We start from the raw sequence: 27,742 nt of genomic DNA on the forward strand, positions 1-27,742 counted from the left end.
ATGCGATGAACAGATTTTAATTGAGAATGACGGCCACCCTCACATCACATCTCAGAACATGAATTCATATTCCCACTGCTTATGTTCCACACCCATACTTTCTGGAACGAGGATGGGAAGAGATGTGGCAGTCTTTAATGCTTGTGTAATCTCCAAGATGCAAAGTACTAGTAGAGACGGTAGTACCCTTTTGTGTACTACACACGTAGTGCTTGCTGCTTTTAGCAAAAGAGGGGTTATAAATAAAAGTATCTGAACATTAGGGGAGGGGAAAAATGTATACAAAGTGTTTCACGGAATTAATGCTTTCAAACACAATGCATAGAAGAGCAACACATGACCAAAGATTTCACTTTGCCCCGAAAAACATTTGAAGCGTATACATACTCAACAGTTAGCTATACACACATACTGAAATACACCTTTTAAAAACAAACAGCATCTATAGTGTTTGATTCCCTTATCATACAGGCACAGACTTTGCTAGCTTCTCTGTCCCTTTATAGAACCTTAATGAGACTGTGCAATACTGGAGCAGTAGTCTAAAATATCCTGTATAGTGAATTCCATAGTAATTCCCGATCCAGGATAGCAGCGAGCTATCAGCCCTTCAAAGTGTTTGTACTGTCGTATGAACTCATCTTGCATTGAATGCCACACAACCTGCCAACAAAAGCAAATTTTAGGAAATGACAACTGGTACAGCATACTAAATGTGAACTACAGGACACATTAGCTCATTAATTTATTCCCAGTTAAGGTCACATGAAAACTAAAGCTTGTCAAAAACAAAGTTCAGTAAAATGAGCTACTGCATTAAAAATTCTCAAAGTTTCTTACCTATCAAGTTTCTTAAAGATCATTAATATTTACATCACTCCTACCAAGTGTATTACAAAGCAGAAAAAAAAAAAAATGAGGTCAGTCTTGAAGAGGCTGCTTCAAAGAAAGCAACCCAAACCAGACCTGCATTCGTATTCACACTCTTAAAAGCTGTTAAGGCACATTTAACTTGTCATTACAACAGGAAGAAAGTTTACATAATATAATACAAGATCTAAATAATACACTATCAGAAAAAGTCTAGCTGAACTATATTCTACTGCAGTGTACGAGCCAAATTTCATGCTAAGTTAATGGTTCATTTCAGTCTAGTTCCTTCTATTTCCATCTTATTTTGCAGAATAGAGATCACTCACTAATGGACAGATAAGGAACTATAAAGGGATTTTCTTTCAGAAATCTACCATACCTGAAACCAATCTGTTACGATAAATAAAAAATCAGAAAAGGATTATTAAAAACAAACAAACCGCCACAAAACAGTTCAAAATTCAGGGATTTTCAGAATTTTGCTGAAGCTATCTCCCAGGATATACATACAAAAAAAAAAAAAGATAAAGACCTTTCTGCAAACATACAAGAGATTTTAAGCCATGAATTAGTTTACCTGAAGTAAGTTTTCTTCTTCACAGAGATGTTTATCTACCTTCTTGTAAAGATTATCCAGTCCTTTCTTGACTTCTTTGCCAGGATACTCCTTTATAACTTTACGAAGCTCTTGTTTATTAAAAGCCAGTTGATAACTTACTTCTTCTTCTCGTATACCTTGGGCCACGCGAGCTTCAACACCTTCAAAAAAATGCTAACAAACAATAATGCTATTAATGATTGTCATAAATACAAACTAATAAACTGCAAAAATTCTGGTCAAACTGCATCTTCAACAAAAATGTGGGGAATGCACAACAGTTGTTCTTTTTAACATAAGTTGTGCTGATCCATATACATTAAGGAACAGCAAACCAATGCAATACTAAGTAAGTAATAAGGTAAAACTGAAATTAATAATCTACAGAAGCAGTCAATCTTTCAGTTACCACCTCGTAACTAATACTGAACCAGCCTCAAACTCCTCAGTTTGTGAGACCACAGGTTAGGAAAGCATCAGATCTTTCAGATAAACTGACAAAGCATTTAAATTGGAAATTTTCTTCTTAAATCATAATTATACAAGAGCAGTATTGGTTCATTATTGATCTCTTTTCTCAAGATTCCTCACCATGTTGATCAACGTAAAAAAAAAAAAGGAAAGAAATATGCTTATGAATGTGCATGTAGCACTGTAACATCATTTGAATCATTGCACTGGCTCTGGACAGGATGGAATTAATTTTCTTCACAGCAGCCTTATGGTGCTGTGCTTTGGACCTGTGGCTAAAACAGCGTCGATAACACCACAGCATTCTGCTATAGATAAGAGTGCTTGCACTGCATTCAGACTTTCCACACACATCCTGTCTTCCTCTTGCCTCCTCCACAGTAGACTGGCATTGGGCAAGAAGCTGGAAAGGGACACAGCCGGGGCAGCTGAGAAGCCAGCCTAAGTCTATTCTCTAGTATATAACATAATGCTCAGAAATAAAAAGTGCAGCTAGAGGAAGTGGAGCAAATGTTTGTCCTCAAGGGTGGCTGTTGTTCAGAGTCAGGTCAACCTACAGAAAGTTGGAAGTGGTAATAAGCATCTTAATTTTCAAGAAAAGAATACATCTTACACTATTCTGACAATAAATGGCTGTAAGCTGTGAAAGCCTGGAGTCCTGCTTATTGAAAAAGCAATTGAAAAATGGAAAACAGAGCAGAACAAGATTAAGTTGAATGCATAGCTCAACTTAGGACATACGGAAATTTCCTAGAACTTTTCTTACAGTTATATGAATCAGAAAGGACAGTAATAGTCTCTGCAGTTGAGGTGGGGGAGATCATTCCAAAGCTCCCAACTGCTCTTCAAGGTAACAGCTGTGGATGAAAACTAGATTTTTCATGGCAAAGTACAGTGCCGACTACACAAGTAATTGTGTATTAAATAAACAGTTTTGAGGAAGGAAAAAAGTGAGGGGAAAAGTAGAGCACTTTAGGCAGCCATGCTTGAGTCTAAAATAGACAGGGATTATGATAGATGCAATGATAAATAGACTGGACATTGCAAACTAACCATATAAGAAAAAGTTATATACGTACTTTTAAATTGTGTAGGGTAGTATATAGCTAGACTGAAGTATACTTACATTTAATTTCTCAAGAGGCTGTCCAAGTGAGTAGACTACATAAGATTGAAGATGTTCAGTGTATTTCAGTTTGGCTTCTTTTTTCTCAGCTTCAAGACAAGAAATTTTCAACCGAGAAAGTGTTGCAAAAATATGATGGAAATTCTCCATCATTACCACATCCCTGGGTGTTTTCTGGCTTTCATTAGCTACTTTTTCAACTGAAAGATACGGGAAATAAAATATTTAGAACTCACAGAGGACAACCAAATTCAGAAAAACATAACTGATGAACAGAGAAAAAAAATATATGGAATTTTATCACAGTGATATAAACGACAGTGTGGTTTTTTTTGTTGTTGTTGTTTGTTTTTTGTTTTTTGTTTTTTTTTTTACTTTTTGTAATTTTTAATTCTATGTGAAGTACTACATTTTTCTGACTTGTTTCAACATTACTTGTGAATTAACTACCATGCTGCATTAAAAATACTGCTTGCATTAAATTTGCGTATCATTTTGATATTGTTTTATCTCCATTATTTATTTCTATCCCTTATACTCTCTCCATCATAAATACTTGTTGAAGTTCATGCTGTACTAGTGAAATTTTTTTTCTAAGTTCAACTGAAATTCTTTTAAATCTCTTAAAATATACTTCCCTGAATTCTTCCTAGTAGTAATTCTACGTGTATGTTTTGTGTATGGTTTGACTATTAGTGTCTACCTAGTTTCATCATTTGAACAGTAAATTCTAAAGTACTGAATAGTTGGCTACAATCAATGTTTTTAAAATTCACCGTCCTACCAACTTCTACTATGAACTGTAGTCCATTATATTTGAAATGACACATCTTCACAACCTCCTAATGTGTTCAGAACTCCTGTGCTAGTTTCCTCAAACAAGCTTTATTGCTAGAACTTTCCTCTTCCTTAGCTTCCCTCTGAAAAAAGAGGTAAGTCTCAGAGGTTGGAAACCACTATAGGCAGAGTTGTCTCAAGGTATGTACACAAATCAGTGTGGAGGTGTCTCCCTGTTGTTTAAAAGGTAAGGACAATGTTTCTGGGGTTTGAATTTCTATTACTTCACCTTCAGCTTTTTCTTTTTTTCTTTTTTCTTTTTTTTTTTTTTTTTTTTTTTTTTTGTTAATAACAAAATAAATGAATAAAAACAGGAGAACAAAACTGTTCTGGTTTACCAGATCAGAGTTGGGAAAACAGGGAGGGATAAGAGAGACCTTCTACTGTGTCAGGCTAGGACACAAAGGACCTCAACTGTGATGAAATGGTCAAATTCCTAGCCAGAACACAAGGCTACATAAGGACTGAACAATACAACACCGCACTGAGAAGCTGAACAGCATGAGATCCAAATGACAGGGATTCCACCCTATCTCATCTTCTCATTCAAGCTATGCTGATGAAGAAATGCCAGAAAATCACTTCAGTCTGGGCCAGTAGTATTGCAGTTATTTCCCCTCTACTTCCCGAGTCCTGAACCACTTCCCCTGTCATAATCAAAAGTTACTTTACAGATATGTGTTAAAGGAAATGTCTATGGTTTGCTGGTTTGCTTTTAAAGATTACATTTTATCAAAATGTTTCAACTTGCTTCTGTAAATTAGAGTTAGGTTTTTTTTGTGGTGTTTTTTTTTTTTTGTTTTGTTTTGTTTTTAAATCAGTACAATGCTGGTCATGTGCTTTACAGCACAGATTCTTTAAAAAACCCAAAATATTATCAATTAAATGGAGCAAAATATACCCATATAGGAGGAATGAATTTAGTAAATATCACCAAATGAGAAGACCTACCGCTGATAAAAACAGCTCGAATAAGTTTTATGTATGCTTTATCCAGATCTCCTCGTCGTTCTGCATTTTTGAAAATTGACTCAGCAAGGGCTGCAAACTCCTCAAATTCAGCAACAAATGGAAGGATCCCAACTTTACTTTTCTTTGAGATTTTTACTTCATCCATCTGTTTCATTTGATTGCTCTTAAATTGAAAGGAAAGAAACACAAAAGTTAGTCTCTACAATACAACTCCAGACCATATATTAACTAGTAAGAGAAAAAAATGAATATATCAAAAGTAACATATTTAATCAGGGAGATCATTTTATCTTTTAATTATAGCATCTACTGTTTTTTCTTTCCTTTTTAATCTTCACAGATTTGTTAAAAGTAAAAACTGTGAAGAAAGGTAAGTAAGATCTTACAGCTTTTATATTCCTTTGCTTGCTTATTTAGCACTAAGAAAAAAAACTACAAAAACTAATCCACAACTTATCCACCAGAAGCAATTAACAAGTGATATTTAAGACTTCCATTCCACAACTTCACTTTTTAGAATCAACCCAGCAAACAATTCATTTTGCCATAGAAAGCCTCTTTAATCTTCTGTTGAAATTTTATTTCTCAATATAAGCTAAAAAACAAACAAACAAAAAAACAACTTCAAATTACCTCAAGCATTGCTCTGACAGTAAATGATCAGTGTTGCCACACTGGCCTGGACTCAAATTACACTTACAATAATAAAAACAAAAGCAACAGTCACACAAACAAGAATCTGTACTAAGGTTGCCTTATTAACAATAGCAAGTTTCCTTGGTGGCAGAAGCTGGCAAATCTTTTGGCAGTAGGAATGAAATCTTAATGTTTAACAAAACTCTGTGTTTTGTTTAATGATAAAAAATACCTGAACACATGGACTAGCTGTCTATTCAGTGTATTATAAAGATTTTGATTTTCCCTTAAGTCTGTGAGGTTGTTGGTTTTTTTTTTTTTTTTTTGGGGGGGGGGGGGGGGGGGGGTTGGAATGTAAAAAAGCCAGAGCACTATTATTTTTACTTGAGCAACTTCAGTAAAAGTTCTAAACTACTACAAGAGTCAGCTAGCTCACAGAATTAAAATTTTGAGAACAAGAGGATGTATTTCTTAAAAATAGCTCATTATTCAAGAAAACTGGAATGGAGAGGGAAGAGAGAAACAACTGCTAGTTAATTTTTTTCAATTAAAAAAAAGTTTGGCCAATATAATAGCAACAAAGACACTCATTTTCACTTCAAATTAAAGCAAAAAGTCCTAACTATAAAATCCTGAAATCAAATTGAAAAGGAGTGGACTTCCTATAATAGTACAGTTAGCCTAAATAGAAAAACTAAAGAACTTACAATGCATTTATCAAAGTTCCTTTTCACAGTCACCAAAACATTTCCAAGAGTTGTGCTGAGAAAGGAAGCTGGGTCCACATTTTGTGCAGTCCATACGTGATGGCTCATCTTAACTAACATATAGAGGGAATTAAAGCTATCTATTTTGTCCCCCAGTGCTATAAGATTGTTCAGTTCAGGTTCAATACAACGAAATATTTTTGTCATCATTTGTCGAATCATGTCCTTCCTAGGAAAAATACATAAGAAAAATATTAGACAGTTTACTGGATTATTTGAAGTGTTCTTTGATACACGCTTTAGGATAAATTTATTGCTTGTAACAGTCTCACTTGCAACCAGCATGTCTCATGATTTTCAGAAAGCTGTCTCACTGTAAAAATCAACAGTCATAGGTATGAAATATTCCAACAAAACATCTTCTGTGTGAAAGCTGCCACACACTTAAATTCAGAATTTTGCTAAGCATATTTTATATATTATGGAGTCTAGTTTCACTTTGCAGTAATGTATTTATTCTGTTGTAGACAGAAACTTTCATGCTGTGCACAAGATTTTTTAATATATTTGCTGTTGTATTAAAGTGACTACTTACAAATTTAGAGTTCACCATTCATTTTCACTAAAAGGGAACAATTTGTTATACAATGTTATAATCAAAGAAATTCACATGTAGACTTAAAGAATAAACAGCATCAGCACATACTCAGATGATACTGTCTGTGGAACACCAGACATGTATGAACGAGATAAATTTCCTCCATCCATTTCCTCTGTTTCATTCTGTAAGAACAAGGAGTATATGTATAGGAAGTTGAAAGTTCATCTCAAATTCTGTATTGAACTGACAAGCATGTCTAATGAAAGCAATAAAATTATCAGCTTTTTTATTTTCCCCCCAAAGTAAATACAATGGTTGGCGTGGTTCTGGTATAACATCTCCAGTCATGTTTCCCAGCACTGTGTGCAATTAATCCCCATTGCTTTCCTGCATAATATCACAATTCAGCATATTTAGTGTGAACTTACAGGGAAATTGGGCCATGGCAAAAGAAACATGCCAGTTTCTTAAATAACTTTTGTACTGACAGCCAAAATCCAAAGGTTGCTAGTAGAGAAGAAACTACTCATCACCCAGAATCACTTCGTAGCCAGATAAATTCTAAAGTTAACTTTTAAAATGGGTCTCTTATGAGACTTGCTCAGTATTTTTAAGTTCTGCCACTGAAGAAAAAGAGTCATACCGTTGTTGTTCCTGAGACATTCTGATGTTGCTGTAGTTTGAAAAATTTACTTATGAAGTCCTGTTCAGCCAGACATAGGGGCTCCAGTTCACTTAATACTTGCTCAAAAATCTAAAGAAATCAAATACTTTAATCAACACATTGACTAATTTAAGCTGTTACAAATACTATGTTTAATTATTATTTCATATTATTTAATTTTTTTTTTTTACTGCTTATCTTCAGTAAGTGTTAAAAGGCCAATTTTCACCTAATAAAAATGCAAACAGTTGCAAACAGTTCAGAGCTTCTATCTCTAAGAGTGCTACCTGCATCTTAAGGTTATTCCCCTTCCTATTTTGAATGGGTGAGAGGGAACAACCAGTACTTTTCCACAACTGAAAGTTTCTTAGCCTAAGGACAGACTTTTGTGCTGTAGTGAACACCTTAGAATTTTAACAACAAGCAATAGGTTCTGCCACCATTTTTTGTCCCCATTTGCTAAGGTGACAAAAAGTAAAAATCTCTCAGTGAAGAAAACAAGTAGAAGGTAACTGTTGTGGAGAAAAAGTTGGTATCTAACTACTACAGAAACTAATAGCAGGTCCTGCGCTGAAATAAGAATATTCACTGTGATTATGTTTATTGTAAAATGAAGCACTATCTTGGAAGTAATTAATCTTAACTAGTTTGAGCTACTTAAATTCTCAGGTGTTAGACATATGTCCAGTCTATAGTGTTTACTTAACATAAGTATTTCTCCATAAATATTTAAGGATCAAGATATACAGTAATTCACACAAGTAAACCCAATGGTAAATCTCTTCTGGAAATTCAGCTAAAAAAGGTAAATGAAAAAATCACTATGTTTGCTCAATAGCTTGCAACTCTGTATATATTATCCACATTCACATTTTCCCAAAGGGTGAGAAAAAGTCATAACACTTGTACAAGACTATTTAAAAAAAAACAAAAAAACTATCACTTTAATTCTAGAAAAAAATGCTGCTACTGTTGTCCTTATTTATATTTAAAAACATTAAATGCTCACAATATTTCCTTCCAGATGGAAAAAAGAGCAAGGATTTGAAGAGTGAGAGAAAAAAAAAAATTATTAAAAAAAAAAAAAAAAAAAAAAAAGAATCATTCCTTCAGAATGAGTACTCTTCCTTCCCTTCCCCCTCATGCTGAGGTGTTAATTCCACTAAGTGAGTTTTGTGACTTCAAAAGGGTCAGGAAAATAAAAATTATAATAACAATGAAAAAATAGATGCTGAGGACACAACAGATGCTGAAGATACTCCAAGAACAATAAAGCGTAGTTGGTTAAAGCTGAAAACTGACAATGACCTTCCTGTGAAACCAGTATAAATAAGACTTCAGGACCATGCTCAGGTCCTGGCTAAACTGCCAAAATGGAACAGAACTCCTAAACACTTGTACTGAGAGAAAGTCAAAGAATCAGTTGAGTTCCTATTTGCCTAAAAATGCACACTGACCCAATTAAAAAAACATATACTTTCTTTTTTTAAGTAACTGAGATGGATATGGAACACAGTTCTAATACACAGGTAAGCAGAATTCCTATGCAACATTTTTGCTTTACCTTATCAAATTTTGTTCTATCAGCTACATCAAGATCAGAAGCAGACATGTTTCCCATGTCCAACAGTGAGGATGACTGCGACCTACGATTTCCTGAACTCTGAACAGAGAGCTTATTTAGGCTAGAAGTGGATCCAGTCAATTTTCCAGAGCTTCCATGAAGACCTGTTAAATAAAAAAACCATGAAAGAGAGATGCAAAGGTAGAATAAAATCCTCAAGAACAGGTTCATTGCCAAATGTAGGACTACTAGCAACTTCTGATCTTCTATGTTTAAAAAAAATCAAACAACTCACTTTATTCTAGGCTGAAAATGCTCTTCCTATAAATCAGTTATTTTCTCATTACAAAGTAAGTGAAATACTTCAGCAAGTTTTAAAGTTTACTACAATTCAGATATCTAATCCCACATTGTAAATTATGAAAGAGGTATAACAGGATTTTTCTAACAGATACAGAAGTCAAATACAGGAATACTAGGGTATTGTGCTTGAAAGCTGGGAAGCAAAGATCAGTTATGATCTTTGTGAATGTATACTTTGGACAAAGCTGCCATAAGAATAATATTTTATTCAAAAGAGGGGAAGAAATAAAAATCAAAAGTTTTACAGGCACTTTCCACTTTTAACTTTTTTTTTTTTTTTTTTTTTTTTTTTGCTATATAGCTGTTTTGTCTGACCTACAATCCCAGATGAACTTTGCTGTTACACTGATGTTACTCCCTATGAGCAAAACTAGTGTTCAGACATTTCTCCCTGATATTCTAGAGCTTTCCTTTGGGTGAGGTGCACTTTTCTGTTGATGTTTGAAGTTTTCTGAAATGCTGAAACAGGATGAAGAAAGCCAGTAACAAAAACAATGCAAAACAAACAAATAACAACAAACACAAAACCACAAGAAGTCATCAATATTTGACCCAAATGTAAACTTCTCATACCTCAACTGTAAAGAAGCTTGAAAGCAATCCTGCACATTTCATTTAATTGCCATATTAGCATCTTGACATGACTTTCCTGCTCTAGGGGTATGTGCAAATTTATATATTCAATAGAAGCTGAAAGAGTCTGAAACTAAGACAACCTCTTGGGCATAAACTTCTTTTAGATCACCTACTAGCATGGGGAAAGTAAGACACACAATCTTTACATGCAATACTTCTCTATTTCTATCTTGGGCAATCCTGGCTGCCCTTAATTTTTGCCTTGCAAAAACCAGGATTCTGCTAATGCTTATTTCATACAGAACAGAATGCTCTAGCACTTGGTAGGCTTCCCATGATGCAGCACTACATCTTTACATTGACACACATGCACTGACAATACCAACTAATGCAACTAGTCATACTCACTCTCAGTTTCCTGTTTGACAGCACTTTCTTTTCGAGGCAGTGTAGCTGGGATGGATTAGGTTGCAAGCATCAAAGACAAAGACAAGTTAAAATGCAGTTTGCACAAACCATGCACAAGATGCAAGTTAAGCTCTAACTGGAAAGAAACATGCAAAGAACTATAAGCAGCAAGTAACTACATGGCAAACACATTTAGTTGGAGAGGTACTATCCTAGAAATTGAGAATCTAAGCTACATGGAAAACAATACACTTTAGTTATTAAATTTTTTCCTATACAGTGTATTTAAATACATATTGCTAAAAATATTAAGTTCTCACAAATTGAGAAGTTCATTGAATTAGGGATTTATATGTAAGAGTACATATTGCAAAAGACTCAGTTTTCAAGATCAATCATCATACTGATACCAGACAAATAAATTTAAATGCATTTAGGCGGTTTTGTACTGAGTCAGAAATAATTTTTCAGCTCTTCAATTTAAAAAAATAAAATAAGAATAAAAACACAGTACTGCAAAAACCATTTGTATATGAGGTAGAACTGGTTAACTACTTCTGCTGTTAGCAAATCAGGGTGCTTACATTGAGAATACATCTCTGTATTCATGCCACATCAAAAACTGATGACTTCAAATTTGAAGAGGACGAAAACAGTGTAATATACTAAAAATAGCAAGTTTTTGGTTTTTTTCCTAGTTTATTCCAAATAAAACACTTCCCTCAAGTGAAATTCAAGAAGAAAGTAAGTGGGCATTGCAAAAATTTCCTCACACCTGTAGAGAATCCCTAACCAGTAAAAGGCATTTGCATACATACACTAAAAGCAGTATGTAGTATTAGGAAGATTTTGATGAGGATGGATCCCCGAAATGGAGCAGCCAACAGAACCTACTGTGATAGAATGAGCAACAAACACGTCTTAAATAACAGATGTTCTCAAGTAGCCAACACCATTGACAATTTCAATGTCAAAATCAAAGTTAATTCCAATCTAGTTTTTAAATCTTGGGTTTGGGGCAGTTTTTGAATAAAGAAGTGTAGGTTACATATATTTATCTTATGCACATGCCATGCATTTGTCCCTTTTCTTCATTGTCCCCAGTTTCCAAATGCATGGGACCATATGACAGAACATGAAGAACCTATAGGCAAAAATCAGGCCCAGGACAATCAGAGGCATCATACTAGCTTTTCAGAAGCCACATAATGTAAATGTATAACAACAGTAGCACATTTACCCACACTTGATTTTGTGGTATTTAGGTATCAAAGTCTTGGCTTCATCAGAAGCCAAAAAAAGACTATTTAAGGCAAGTGTGAATGCTCATGACTCAGATTATTATTATTATTATTATTTTTTTTTTTTTTTCCAAAAAAAATGCAGACAAAGAACCTTGCATTAGCACAGAATGCCAGAATTCTCCCAGCATCCCCACTGCATTTGAGGGATTCAAAGAGTAGTGCTATTCCCAAAGCACAGGAAAAAAAAAAAAAAAAGCAGGAACACACACCAACACAGCTTGGAAACAGGTCATCCTCAGTGTCTGAGTACAACTGGAGCATTATACACCTACACTACTTCTTAAAAGTTTGCTAATAAGTGACATATTTTGAATTAATGCACAACCAGTAGCATTGCGATCATTATATTCAACACGGAATGTTTTGAAATTACACATCATTATAAACTGTTACAAACTAAATACACAACTTGATATTTAAATAAAGTGAAATCATATTCATATAACAGCTTTTCAAACATAGATAATTTGCTTTTCCATCTTTGCAAGTGATACCAATAAAAGCACTATCAGTTCCGAGGAGTGAAGTTTTATTGGTCTAATACATTATCAAATTAGCTTCTTGTCCCAAGTACATGGCCACTGCTAGCCATTTCAATAGCATAATTTCCATTCATAGCATTAGAATTCCTGGAGAGTCCCCACTTTTAGTTTCGGCTTTGCGATTGGTGCCTACCAGTTTTCACAGGACTGCATACTTGGGCCAAGTTCTCTATGTGAGTCAGTGTCCAGCAAAACTCAAACAAGCAGACAGCTTTGTATGACTGAAAACGTAACATTACAAAAGAAATCAAACCAAGAGAACTGGTTAAAATATCCTTTGCTACTTTCTTCCTAGACTATTCTGTGCAAAGTTCAAACGTGCTTGAAATGTGCACAAACATATAACAGAAGGCTTCTCAAATGCAGCTTTTGCACTGGTGAATTGAAGGACCTCTTTCTCCAAAATGCCAGATCACAACATTTACAGACATCAGGAATGTAACTGCTACAAAAACCATTTCATCACAAACACAGATCACAAATGAAGTGCTAGGATATAATGTTTTAGAAGTCAATTTACACTAGGTTATATCGATAGAAGTGTTCAGTTCTACTAGTAAGATAGCTTTACAGGCTTTAGAAATTTAACTGTTCTGACAGTGTCACATCATGGCACCGCTTGTCCTCCATGTCCAACAGCTCGCCAAGACTAATCCTTCCAGCTGCCCGCTCCCCCTTACTCAAAGCCTCACCACTATCCCCCTTCCGTACTCTCATTACTTTCCTCTGTTCTCCAACATCAGCAGAACCCAAAGTAGGCTTGAAATAACTTATTAGTTCAAGCAGCACTTCACTTTTGAATTCAGAGCTTAGAAACAGGCAAACTGTGACATATATAAATATCTTCAACATTTTGAACCTGTGCATTTGAAAATACAATATAGCCAATTATACATATTTCTATACTGCTGTTGCTACTTATTCAGTTTTGTTTTAGAGCTTCACTTCTATACTCATACTAGATGCTTTACTTTATGAGGAACACATACTCCTTTAAACAGGAAGACCTACAAGTTACTAAGTATGGAATCTATGACTACATAGCAAATCTCACACAAGTCTGTTCATGTAGAATCAACATTAAAAATAGCTTCTTCAAAATCTACCTGAAGTCTTAATAAAAGCAGAATAGCAGAAGAAACATATATAAACACACGTGCTGCTCAGCCTTTCTTTAACTCCAAGAGCTGATTTTCCAAATTTGTTACAGTAATGAAATAGGATAGTTACAGTAAGAAAACTGAGTGATAATTTATTAAAAACTTGAGTGTAAATTTAAAATTTGAGAAATATTATTTCTTATCCTTCCAACTTGCTCCATTTCACAATAATTCAGTTGTAATTCTTTGGCCTTGGGGAAGCTAGAAAAATATCAATCATATTTCTTACCCAACTTTCATCTTGAAACAAGTGAACAATTTAGACCATTATAAAATTGCCCCAAGATGTTACAATGAGTATTTTCTAAGTAAATAATAAAAATCAAAGAAAGATATATGCCTCCTAGAAGCTTACCAAACTTTTTTCCTTCTTTGGTTGTGCCTGTCATCTTGATCTTGGCAACTTCAAAGAAATCTTTTATTTCCCTTTCATATAGACGTGATAAATAATCCATGTAATTCTTAAATGAAAAAATGTAAAATTAGTTAACAGGAATATATACTTGCTTGTTTTGATTACAGTTAAATAGATCTTAAAATAAAACATAACTGTGTGATTGTAAGTTCTACTGAATAACTATTGACTGTTTTGGACCTCACAGATGTACTGACACGGCCCCAGAAACAACTACTGCTCCTCTGCAAGGAACCATTTATAATGTGATATATACAAGCAGGATTACACGTGGAAATTGTGGAATTTAATTCAAGAGTAGAATGGGGGGGGAAATTTGGCTCCACTGTTCACATTCTCAGTGTAGGATGCCACTCCTAAACAGCTTCCTTTGCCCTCCTTAATTACACCTTCAGCACAAAAACAAAAGACCCGAAAAACTTCAGGATACGCAAGCTGTGTGTCCTTACTGTAAGACTCAAAGAATTCCAAATTTATGTTTGTAACACTGCCAAAAAAAAAAAAAAAAAAGGCTTGAATTTTAAGACAACAATTGGCATAACAATGTAATGAGTTTGAAAGTTTTCTGTTGTTTAGATTGTTTGGTACAAAGGTTATAATTTCTTATTCACAGACAAATATGACCCAATATGTTTTTCTCCTATTTACTTCAGAATTTTGTTAGCATATATAATACATAAAAACATCCTAACATTTTTATTTTTTAAGAAGTCCATAAAGATGTCAGTCACCTATTTAACAGCTTCCTTAAACTGAAGCTAAAAGAACAACTACTTAAAAGATTCTAGTCCAACTTAAATCTTCTAGCATTAAAATTTCAAGAATGACAGTACTTCAATAAAAGAACACTCATTCTGCTAAGGAACAACTTTCCACCAACATCTATCTAAACACATTTTCCACGTCATCCGATTTTTACGCAAGATAGTCAACAATTACACATACACAAAGCTGTTTCTATTTGATCTACTTTACAAGAAACCTCTGATGTTTTGGTAGTCAAATGAAATGAAGAGAATAAGGTCTGTTAAGATAAAATGTCAAAAGGTGAACAAGCACATCAACATGAAAACATCTTAGTTATTTATCTTACTAGATTGTAAAATGATAAACTTGCTTTACACAAAAGTTAGTGTCAAATGATACTTCATAGCATCTTGGGAAAAAAAAATACAGGATACAACAAATATCAAACATGACATTTCTTATTCCAAAGAGAAACAAGAGAACAGTGAATGTAGCATGAAGGAATATTAAAAGAGTACACACAGTCACAGATAATTCATTTAAATTTCAAAACAGTCTACTGTGTAAATTCTGTAGCATTAATGAACACTTCACATACCTTTGTTAACCCTTCATATTTTCCATAATCTGTGTTCTTGAGCCACTCCATGAGTTTTGCATAGCGAAGCAAATCTCTATGAAATGGGTGGTGATTGGGTAATGTCAATTCTACAGAGTGCTGGGCAAGAGTAGAACTCTGATCGTGACCCTTAAAGAGAAAGTATTACAGTAATTCTAGAAGCACAATACAGATGTAATACAGAGGTTCAAAAACTCAAAAAAAAAAAAAAAAAAAACAGCATCCCGTTCAGAGAAACAGAAGACTAAAATGTTAGGGCTGCTCTGAAAGTAATGCCTCCTATTTTATTCTGTTGGCCCATAACATCAGAGGCAGTATCAGTGGTATGACTACAGAAGTTGAACCTTCCTGCCAGTATTTTATTGTATGTTATTGCCACGGGGCAGACGGCAGCAGAGGGGCAGGCTTACAAAACAGCATCTGACATGGAAGTACATATGAAGCAAAGGTGTGCCACTGAATTCCTCCATTTGGAAAAAATGGCATCCGCTGACATTCCTAGATGCTTGCTGAACATTTATAGAGATGAAACTGTGTGAACACAGTGAACTGAGTGGTGCATTTCAGTAGTAGTGACAGCAACAGCAGGTCACCTCCACTGGTGCACAAGCATAGCGTGCAGGCTCTCATTGGAGAGAACACATAGCAAATGATGGTGCCTATTTTGAAAAATAGTGTTTTGTAGCTGAGATCTTGCTCTCTGTATCTGCGGTAGTTTTCATAGTAACAAATAGGCACTCATTTTGGAGCTTTATATCTTGCATAGAAAAAAAAAGTCAGACTCAGACTGAAAAGATGCCAAAAATAATACAAACACTGGAGTGTGGCAGGTAATGCATCTTAACAAGCTTGTTCTTCATAAGGCTCTTGCTGTTTACAGCTTTGCATTAAGGGCAAGTCAGTTGGTTGGGTTTTTTTTTTTTTGCATAAGAATTTGAGGTACACCTCAGTGGAGATTTACTTACAAGAATTCAACTGTTTTTGAAAAAAAGAAAAAACTAAGATAATTACATTATTTCTGTAAGAATTACAAAAATAAAAACACAACAATCCTGTAGTTACTTCTTAAAAGTCTTTTTCCATATGCTGCAAGACGTTTCAAGTTCCTAGCCAAGAGGTGATTGAGGTTTATGTTCTTATGAAAATATGTTCAAGTTAAACCAATTTAGCTGCATCTTAAAAACTTCAGTTCATATACATTTTATCATCATCTCTGAAGCACACACACATTTTCAGTACACATTTACCAGAGTTGAGCAGTTTGGGACATGCAGTATACATCAATTTTTTTAACAGCAAGTTACTGAGTTCATACTGGTTTTTACTGGTACATTTCCTGAAAAACATAATACCTCTCAGATGAAGATCACTTGGTATTTCTTGAACAATCTAAGATTTGCCTTGTTCAAGCTTTCACTTTCTTGAACTCACAGAATTTCTGGCAATTCAGGAAGCGAGATGACATCACAGCTGTGCATTCTGCTGCTACACAGCTCAACCAGATATAGAGGTAACTCTGTGACACCAGTGTTAATGGAACAGAGGGCTCAATGTAAAAATGAGTTCAACATTTTCTGTACAATATACATTTTTTTCACCCAGCTTGTAATTAATACAGCAATAAAATTTCATCACTTTTGTCTCAGCAGTCCTAAGTTGTTTTCAGCTCCTCTGGTGCAATACAGTTATTTTAGAAAGGTTAGTCAAATTATTCCTGATTCTTAAAAATAACTTGAATGACTATTCCCTGACAAAAAAAAAAAAAAAAAAAAAGCATTCCTGGCCTTTTCTAACTTGGCTACAAGTTGACAGAATACAATCTATGCTGTTTAAAGACTGCCTTTGATTTTCATTAAGTTGGATCACATAGTCAGAACTAAGAAATTTTGGTTTACCCTTCTGCATTGCAGCAGCCACAAATCAGTTTGAGACTTTGGTTAAAAAATTCCTAACGGCTTCTACAATACAGTTACTACAGTTACTACAATACAGTTATTTAAAAAAAAAAAAAAAAAAAAGAAGTCTTGTTATTCATTGTAAAAGACTAACCTTTACTAAGTAAGGCAATGTAGACAATCTCACTTCTGTATAAAGCTAGAATGCTTTTTCGTATCCAACCTAAACACAGGCTTATTTTAAGTTCTCCTATCTGTGCAAATTGAAACTGAGTAACAAATGGCACTCAAAGTTCCAGAAAACATCATTATTTAGTCTCACAGACAGTGGGAAGAGTCACACCTAATGTCCTTTCTAAAAACCATCCTGCAGTTCGGCTCCAGCAAAAAGCTAATCTCATGAAGTATCATTACTGCAATATATGACTTTGCAATCCAGCATTACCCACACAGCTGGTGAATATATACCATGAGTGATCACGGAGGTCATACTTTATACTGTGATCATTTGTGGGCACACAGGTATTTTAGACAAATCTTCAATAAACTTGCATGAAAACTGGATTCAGAACAAGTGCACAATCCTCACTCTTATCCTCTGGTGTGCAACAGCATGCATTTTAATTTTCAAGTTATCTACCTGATTGCTTTCTATTCCCTTTGTTAAATCAGATCAAGTATATACTTCCAATACAATCTGTAAGTCAGTAGGATAAACTTTAAGTAGACACTGCAAATTTATACTGTATGAGTCTACGAAAAAGAAGTTTATACTTCTAAACTGTTGCACTTAGGCTAAAATGTCACTGGAACTGCTTCTTCAACTTTGTTCTGAAACAGAGCAGATATTAGCAGCTGCTTAGATATCCGCACATCTTCATTTTCCATTTTGATTTGATACTTTTATTTTATTTAGATTTTTTCTTTAGTACTTTTTTTTTTTAAATACATATTTTAAACAAATAATGCAACTCTTCATATGCTAAAGTATTCTGCTTAGATGTTTCAAAACCACAGGACTGAGAAATAGCTAGTCTGTTCATCAGATTAACAGAACAAAATTTTTTTGATGAAAATAGAAAAAATTGTTACATCTGCAACAATTGAATCCATGCCTCTGAACAAGGTATTTTTTTTCCCCCCTCTTCAAAAAGCTTAATGCAGAGGCTCATCTATCACATTTAACTATTCCAGTCTAATCTTGCAGTAATTTTTTTTTGTTGTTGTTTAAACTGCTGATTAATACTTGATTAGAAACAACTTCACAGAGGGTAAGTTTATACAGAAGACAAATAAGGTCAACGTTAGTACCAGAATTTAAAACACACATTGTTTACAACTGTGAATTTGCAATGTTACTCATTCTTAATAGCACTGGTAATCTCTTTGATAGCACTTGATCTAATACATACAGTATTACACTATAATAGTAATCTCTTGCCATTTTTAACAATAAAATCCCTGGCGCAGATCATCAGAAAAGACATTCTGTTCAAAAGCCACTTTCATTTGCAAATCTAAGATTCAGATTTCATTTATGATTGCCTTTGCATTGGATAATTTCTACTTGATCATCATTTAACGGCCAGGACAGATGGCCTGCATTCAGTTTTTCAAAATACAAGTCATGGGAGAAATGTACTTAAAAATAGAGTTGAAGATAAAAATTTTAACATGCTTTAGAACTCTGATTTCTCTGCAGAAGAAAACGTAGGAAACACTTTTCTACCATTAAAAGAAAAACAGACTTATACTCTCAAATGCCATTTTCTATGCAATTTTCCAGCATAACTCTATTCTATCTCCTGCAGACTAATGAACAAAAACCGTAAGTTCAACTGCATTAATATGTAGAAAAACTAACCTTTTATTTACAAATACTATTGTTTCAGACCACTGTACAGTTATATACATACTACAATTTTCTGAAAGAAAATGCGTCTCTGCAAACTTTGGAGATCAGAGTTTCTCTATCAAGAAAATAAACACTGGTGGTAAAAACACTGGAACTGAGAGAGGATGCAAGTCTGATATTCTGCGATCAGGAAGGATTTCTTATTGTAAATACAAAGATGCAGCCACTAGTTGGGTAAGTCAAGCTCAAAAAAATTAGTTGGAGAAGCTTGTATGAAAGCTGATGTACTCACTGGAACTGAAAGATTGGAAGACTTGTTATAGAGTTGAAGGAGGGTCTGAGTAAACTAATTGGAGATAAAAGAAACAGTAAAGCAATAAAAAAGATTGAAAAAAGAAAAGACATCCAGCCCTTAGGAAACAAAACTCATGACAGTGATCTCTAAATATTTTAAGTAAAGGCTCAAAAATCGGGGTTTAAACATTTCCTTTCTTCTTTTTTAGCTTTTGAAGTTCAGAGATCAAGAACCCTGATCTTTGCAGCCTCCACGACCCATGAAAGTTAACACTTTTTTTTAATTAGTCAAACCTTAAAGTTAAAATAAATCCTTACATATGACACATCTGCTTAACACAGACACTGAATCCACTACAGAGAAATATTTTTTTAACAGACTTCTGTAGTCACTATAGTTTGATGCGATTTAGTAATCCCTCTCTCCAAGGTACCTCAGAAATCCGTTCAGTTGCTGGTTAGGATCACAAAATACACGCAATTTTAGACTGTGTTCCTTTTCAGGAGAAGTTTAGGATTGAAAATTTCATATAAAATAATAAGAAATAATACCTGCTGAACAAATACGCTGTTCAAATGGCTGGTAAGTCTCCGTGCAAACTGCTCACGCAAGTCACTAAATCGCTGCTGTTGCTGTTTGACTGCATGAAGCATATCATGTCCTAAAAACAAAAAGAATTCACAGAGTACAAACATATATTGTAATATACCGCATGTGGGAACCAGCAGGACAAAAGGTCACAACCCCTTCTGTGTTTGGAAACAACATCTGAGACTGGTTGGAAAAGCACACAGAAAAGAAGCACTACCACAATAAATTTAATGTTAGCTTGTAGTTTAACAGAAACATTACCTGGACGAAGAGCTACATTCATACACTGCAGAAGGGCATCTGCTGCATTAGTGCAGGCCTCAATGCCTCGAGAAGATGTCAGATCCCCTTCCTGAAGAGCTTTTATATGACCTTTAGCCAAATCCATGTGATTCTACAAAGTAATAGATTTCCTTAAGCAAAATCAGGTCATAGCTTGCTATCCTGCTAAACCAAGAACAATAAATACAATTCCTCTATTACAAAAGCTTACTGAAGTGAGTGCAATAATAAAACAGAAACAAACTGACGTTAATTTAAAGATCATACAGATATCAAAGAGGGTAGCAACTTAGAAGAAATTTATACCAAATCTGAACAGGCACAGTAAACACTATAAAATTGCTTACCACTAAGTACTCTATCTCTGACAGTAGCTTCACATTGTTTGTGTTGCTGAGATGGATTAGGTGATTACTTTCTGAAATTTGATCCATTTGCTCTTTTACACTCTGAAGCATTTCTTCATAACTGCTTAATTTTATCTCGATTTGGTCCACTTCCTTTAGAGCCTCATCCAGCAACTTCATCAAGATATTCACCTGTTTCTCTGAGGCCATAATGGACTGGATATTTGCCTGTACAGAAAATTATATCGTAAGATTTTGAGACATTTTTGCACCTCAAAAGCATATTGATATACTCTTCTATCTAAACCTATGAACATAAATATGAATGTCTATTCTCCCTGCATTTCCACCTTCATGAAAGCTATACATGAGTATATCCTTTTTATCTTCTCTCCTGTTTATGTGAAAGCTTGCAATTTATTTCAGAAGGTCTGGAAGGTGAATAATAACCTACAGGTTGTAGTCCTGTTTAGGAGAAGATGTATGTTTAAACATATAGCAAAATGTTAGCTACTTTTTCAGAAAACAATGCTGACACACTGTACATCAGAGGAAATGTTTACCCCATCTAGAACTTGCAGCTCTCTAGACAACTTCTCTGCAAAGGCTTCAGCATTAGAGATAGCGCATTCACACCCTTCCATCATTATTTCAATATCCTGTTCTTCTCTTGCATTTAATTCCTGGTATTCATCCACCGCCTCTTCATCACCTCCTGCTACACTTTGATTCTCTCCGCTTGGAACTGATTCTTGTGTAGAGAAGGAAAGTAAAACACGTTACCAAAAGCAGAAAGTCAAAAGCATTTTAAGTATACTGACGTACATTCAATAGTATTTAAATAAATGAATCCATCAAATCACTTTCGTAACAAGCATCTGCTACCTACGCACACTTTTTTCAAGTCTTCCATGGGTCTCATTAAGATTTCCAGAACTGGTTTTCAATAGTGGTCATTTTCAAATCACGCAACATAAGTAAAATACAAATAGCCAGCTTCCTTTACTGTATGTAAAAAAGGGCATACTGTCTCTGTTCATTCACTTACCATGCTGGTAGTCAACATCATACGTAACAGTATTATTCTACAATTGCAAGCAGAAGACTGGTAGAAATTTGACTATTTTGGCAGACTGAACATAAGGAAATATACTAAAGTTAAATACATCTTCAGCATCAAGACAATTTTTATCCAAAGGTAAATTGCACAGCAGGGAAAGCAGTACTGAAGTAAGGGAAAGTTACATAACAGTGCCTTTGAAGAAAAAAAATTCTTGTTGCAGCATTTAATTCAAATAGTCACCTAATGACTGAAAAATGTTGTATACAATGTTAATGTAGTCCAGGCAGAAACTATGTAGGCAATGTGAAACATCTCTTATCTCTACTAACTTCATAAGTTATTTAAAGCCCTGTTTTCAAAGAGAGTAAGAGTGAAAAAGCACATTATTCAAGAAAAAAATGCTTAAACAGCAGAATAAAGAAAAAAGGTGTTACGCACCTTCTGTGACTTTAGGCAGTTCTGGAGTATTAAAAGGTATGGAAAAGCAGAGGGAAAGGAAGCAGAGAATGTTAGCTAGGCAAAGCATGAACAGTGTGTATTTCTAAGTGGAAGTAAGTTTGAATGGTTTAATATCACAAGAACTTGAAGAGGTGGAGGTCAGCCATAAAAAAGTTTCTGACAACACCAAAATATAGAAATGCTATCCTGTTTTACACTTCTAATCCACATTCCCCTACTCAAATCAGTCCAGTATTTAATATCAATCTTCAGCTTAGCCAGTTCAGATAGAAGTGATGCAAAATATATCTACTTGCTAGATTTTAGCAGAAACTTAACTGTTAAAAGATAGTGAATGTAAAAATACCAAATACAACACAAGCAAATGACAAAAAGTCTTTTTGGCATCCAGTCACTCAGATGTGATAGGATCCAGCAGAATTTAATATGAGTCACAGAGTGTATTTAGAAACCAGATGAAAAACGTCATCTGAATTTTAGCATGCTACTTGAGCACCACTTTTAAAAGTATTTTTATAATTCACAGCAAATTAGAAATGGAAGTTTTTTTTTTTTTTTTTTTTTTTTTAAAAAAAAAACACACAACTACCAAGCCTCACAGGTTGATTTTGTTCTGTTCAGAAAGATGATATCTTAGAAATACAATAAACTCATCAATATTAGGATTTCATTAATCAACTATTTTGACCCAGTTAACAGATTTACAGTATCCAGTTTTCTGTTGGAAAATGAGTTATCTAGTCTTCTTGCTTATTTGAAAACTTTAAAACCATAAAGGAATAAAATTGAATAGGAAAAAAGTAAGGGTTAGAATTTTTTTTTCCCAGTACATCCACTTCATATTAGTAGTTACTAAAATGTGCACTTAACATGCAGATATCACAGAAATTGTATAAATTTACCTTCCAAAAGTTGTGAACTAACATTAATGAAGTCAATTTTTTTTCTAAGGTATCTCTGATTGAGTTTCCAGATGCATGAAATGAAAGTGTTCTTTTCCACTGTGCTGCTTGCAACCCATTTGTATACTTTGTCAAAATGCAAATCAAATTCAGGATTCTCCTGCAAAAGACAAGATATGTTACAGCCTCAACAATCGAACAATTCTCTGAGCTGCACAGATTGTTTCTACATTTAATTACTGATAGGATAAAATGAAACTACACATATGCCAACCTTGAGCTGATACACCAACATTGGCACCTTGATGTGCCTTAATGAAAAAAAAAAAAAAAGCAACAAAATACAAGTAACGAATACAGTATTCTCAAGGAAGATGAGGTAACAATAATACAATACAGAGATTAGTGAGAGTTTAAAGAAACATTTGACAGCATTGCCTGCCCAGAAACACAGTCCTCAAAATGACTAACTGCCTTCTGTTGCCAAAAAGGGTAGCTGGAGTTACTGACAACACAAAACATAACTCAGGGAGGCTCAGGGAGTAGGCGAGGGGAGAAGCTTATTAACACATCGAGACTATAGACTTTCCACAAGCTTCCAACTTCACGATTCAGAAGGTTTAAGAGCTCACCTGCAAACCTATATACTGCTCATTAAAAATGTTTCTGCATTCTTGTAGCCCAGTATCAATAGCAAGATGGTCATAAAAGGCAACTAAGAATGGAATAGTATTTTATGTAAGGCATGAGGCAGAAAAAAGAAAAGTGTATTGGTTCTTAGCAAAAACACTGCACAATCACTGAGAGACCATTATAATGAACTAAGCAGATGTTCAGAGTATTGCTGTTGGGGCATATCTAGACTTACTCAGTTTAACAGCGCTATATTCTTGAGAAGCCTGGAAGAAAATGCAGGTATAATAACCACAGGAATGTATGATCTTAATCCCAAACGAATATGTTATTAAACTAAGATTTAAAGCAATTAGTTTCAGGGAAGCTAGCACTGCCTTGGAACCAAAAGAATGTTCTGAACCAAGCACTAACCCAAAAAAACGTTACACGTACTTTAACAGCATCTTTGGCATCAACAACAGCCAGGTCTCGAAGTGCCCATGCAGTCTGCCGCTTGTAGAAATCTCCCTTGTCAGATTTTTTCACTTTCACCACATTTACTTGCACCGGTCGTTCTGTTGTCACTGTTAAATGAAGTACAAGAGTAATCTCAAAATGCAGAAAGTGACATCGTTTTCTGCTGTATTTCAAATTCCAAATAGAATTACTTGTAAGGGAGTTCAGTTCCTGTGGTTTTCCAGAGCCCTCTGCCTTGAATTCTTACCAGCACTCCTTGTTGCATCTTATTTACACTGATCAGCCTAGAAGTCTAACAGATGTCCCTTCTGAGCACTAAATAAAGCCTGCTTCAGAAGCTCACCAGTCACACATAAATAGTTTTTAATCTTTAAGTCCAAATTGCATGGAGATCTAGGAGTAAAAGTATAGAGCTCTCCTTCTTTCTTAATAGAAGCAATAACACAAGTGTAAACTACAATTTATTTTCTCCATTAGAAACGGGGCACTACTTATACAGGGCAAGAATTAATGCTGTCATCTGTTGTAAATAAAACTAAGAGAAATGTAACTGAATAAAAAGGCAAAGACACGCAGTACAGTGCAGTATTGCTACATACCTGTGGCACACAGAAAGCAGTTTCTCTTCTTTTTGCCTGCTTTGCATACGTTCACAATGCTCAGTAAGCGTTCATCATTGGGAGTGAAAATATCCCTCTGTAAAGCATGCTTGATTGCAGTCATTTTCTCTCAACTGAAAGATTTTATGAAGACATAATGCATTCAGACATTTAACACACCTAATGCAAAACATCTGTTAAAGTCTAGAAACTTTGGGTTTCTTTGTTCTGTTTTTGAAGTTTCACAAAGACTTGTTTCAGTGCTCTTGCCAGAACATACTACTAAATGGAGCAGGTAGTTCTCATTCCCCTCTATCCTCACATACAGGCCTATCAATTGTCACAGCAATGCAGAATAAAGTACATCATTGTACCTGGCAGAAAGTTCCATTTGAAGACCTAGGTCAAAAAAAAAAAAAATCAAAAAAAAAAAAACAACAAAGCCTATGATCTTTGACTAGTTTGCCAACTTTCCCTTGGTATATGGACAAAGCTCAGAAATGGAAAACATTTTGGTTTTTATTTATGGTGTTCCTCAATCTGCCAAGGGTGCAAAAGGATATTTCACAAAGAGAAAAGAAAACAAGCAAGTATATGTAGGAAAAAAAAAATGAAAGAGATTTCTTCCAGGAATCAGATGGCTACCTCAAACCCTAACTCTGACCAAATTCTAAAAAAAATGACTTCTGGTGACAGGTACCAAATAGCCATCATTTACTCATTCTCACAGCCTGTGGCAATGAATGCAGGAGAGCATACAAGGAGATGAAGGAGTGCCATTTACACCTTTCTGTGCAGCAGCAGATACAGCTTAACATTAGTGATGTAATCACATACAAAACCAGACCATCACGCTGCCCAGACAAACTGCACTGCCACTCACAGTCCTAGCAACGTTACTCCATAGTTTTTTTCCTCATTAAGAACAGGGTTCTGGGCTGATGTGGGGCACATAGAAATGCAGACAGATGGGGAGGGGAAGAAAGTGACACTAGAGGCTGTTCAAAGGGTTCACCTCCATTCCTTGCCCCAACACACAAATGAATCACTCTTGCAAAAACAGCAATGAGAAAAAGGAAAACAGTTAGAAGAAGGAGAAGCAGGAAAAACAAGCTGTTCAGATACGCGGGACGCATCAACTGCTTTTTTTTGGCTGCTTTTTTTTTTTTTTTTTGTCTCCACTTTAAAAACACAACATTCACTAGTAGCTCTGATTTTCTTTGGCAGTGACTTGAAGTATGCATGCAACATGATCAGAAGAAACATTTCTCTTCAGAAGAAACATTGCTCTTCCAGCAAATTAATTTATGACACTTAACTAAACATGCACTAAACAAGAATAAAATCCTGAGAAAGTCATAAAATTATGGAAGAAACCTCAGTATAAACAGGTGATTCTCCAGCAAAGGCCGCTGTAATTCCCATAAGAGTCTAGAGAATCTGAGGGAGAAGGAAAATACACTTTTTTGGAACTTACTTATTACTAAGGAATTAATACCATTCATCTAATTCAGAACAGGTCCTCACATTACAGATTGCTCCAGGTGGAATAAGAAGGGCAACACAAACACGTTTCAATGATTTTAGTTAAAAAGAGTTCCAATACAGCTTGCACCCTAAAATTCTAGTGTGCTAAGAACATGAACAACACATACTGCATGCTACTTGTACTGCTTCATCATAAGGCTGCAGTTACATTTTAGGTTGTTTTTCTCGTGGAGATACTTGGGTTGCACTCCCTAACAAACACGCAGCAAACAAAAAAAGGATTTCCAGTGCAACTGAAAGGACACTGACTTTACTGCCTACAGTCTTTTATGTCCCACCACATCTCCCAGCTCAGGGAATTTGGCAATTTTAAATATCACTAACTAAAGGCTTTGAGAAAACAGAGGCCAGCATGCTAAGCTGGAACCAGTACTGCGAAGAATACAGAAGTCACAGCATTTGAACCAATGCTGTTTGTGACACCTCTATGCCTCTGCAACACTCTTGTCAGCTGCTAGCCAACAGCATTCCTACATTCCTTCCCCTTCATCAAGTGCCAGGCCAAGCTTCTGTTTCCAAACTGCACCAGGTTGTGCTTTTCTTACTCATCAGCAGGAACCCAAACATGAACACACAAAGTACTGACAACCTTACGCATTTCAGAAACATCACTTTTCCTTCCCGATTTAGGATTTTACCTCCTGTTCTAAACCACAGATTGCTGTAGCAGACCCCGCCGTTTCAGCACTGACAGCCACGACGTGCTCTGACACACAGCCCAACCTTTGCTGCAAGCTTAACCCCGAGCCGCTGCCACCAGAACCTTCACACGGAGCCGGGATGAAGCACGAGCACATTCTTTATACCCGAGCGCCGCTGTCCCAAAGGAACCCCGAATAAGCAGGAGACAAAACTGCTTCCTCAAAACAACGCTCTAGGATAACTGAAACCAAGCCAGCTTCTAAGAAACGCCCTCAGACACCGCTGTATCTTTCTCTCTTTAGTGACGGTGCAAACAAGGCCACTTATACGTGACATTCATCGGCATCGCGCCAGGTCCCGACCCTCCCCGCTCCGCCACCGCTCCCCGCGGGCCGCAGGCACAGCTCAGCCGTCCCGAGCCGACGAGAGGCCGGGGCCGCGGGGAGCGCCCCAAGCACGCAGCGCGGGGACGACTGGGGAGGGGAAATGACGAGGGACGCCGGTAGCGCCTCGCTCTCACCGCAGCGCCGTAGCTGAGCGGGACGGTAGAGGCGACGAGACGGTACCGCTCTGCGCCGCCCGCAGCAGCCCCGGCCTCGCCTTCACTTCCGCCCATGTGATCACGCAGCACGGCTGTCCGGCCGAGGCGCGCGCCCCCTACCGGCGCGGGGGGCCGCAAAGGCCGCGGAGGGCCCGCAAGAAAGGGAGGGCGGTGCCAGACCAGAGGGACGCGGGCAGGGGCGGGGCGGCAGCGCGGTGTGAGTCGTAGGGTCGCAAATCAGTCATTAAGGTCGGGAAAGACCTCTGAGATCTGGTTCAGCCAATGACCCGTCACCGCAGTGCCTGCTAAGCACGTCCCTAAATGCAACATCTGCACGCTCGTTCAACACCTCCGGGGACAGTGACTCCACCACCTCCCTGGGCAGCCCGTTCCAATACATCCCCACTCTTTCTGAGCAGAACTGTTGGCTGACATCCAACCTGACCCT

The 27,742-nt window shown here is 36.0% G+C and overlaps 1 protein-coding gene across 2 annotated transcripts; it reads right to left on the reverse strand.

Annotated features, from left to right (window-relative positions):
- Window positions 1-510: 510 nt before the first annotated feature.
- Window positions 511-24,687, reverse strand: EXOC1 (exocyst complex component 1; the record flags this gene model as incomplete). Of its 2 annotated transcripts, XM_079534555.1 has the most annotated exons (18): window positions 511-663; window positions 1,451-1,645; window positions 3,069-3,268; window positions 4,857-5,040; window positions 6,221-6,449; window positions 6,927-7,000; window positions 7,465-7,575; window positions 9,050-9,213; window positions 10,397-10,441; window positions 13,758-13,863; window positions 15,163-15,312; window positions 19,780-19,889; window positions 20,081-20,213; window positions 20,449-20,676; window positions 21,012-21,199; window positions 22,873-23,032; window positions 23,941-24,071; window positions 24,564-24,687. In XM_079534555.1, the coding sequence occupies 18 exons, from the start codon at window positions 24,685-24,687 to the stop codon at window positions 511-513; spliced, it is 2,685 nt and encodes an 894-aa protein (XP_079390681.1). The 2 variants fall into 2 exon arrangements, with proteins under 2 accessions (XP_079390681.1, XP_079390682.1); XM_079534556.1 differs by lacking the exon at window positions 10,397-10,441.
- Between the last annotated feature and the right edge of the window lie 3,055 nt (window positions 24,688-27,742).

This window comes from Tetrao urogallus, assembly GCF_951394365.1.
Source record: "Tetrao urogallus genome assembly, chromosome: 4".
NCBI classification, from domain to species: domain Eukaryota; kingdom Metazoa; phylum Chordata; class Aves; order Galliformes; family Phasianidae; genus Tetrao; species Tetrao urogallus.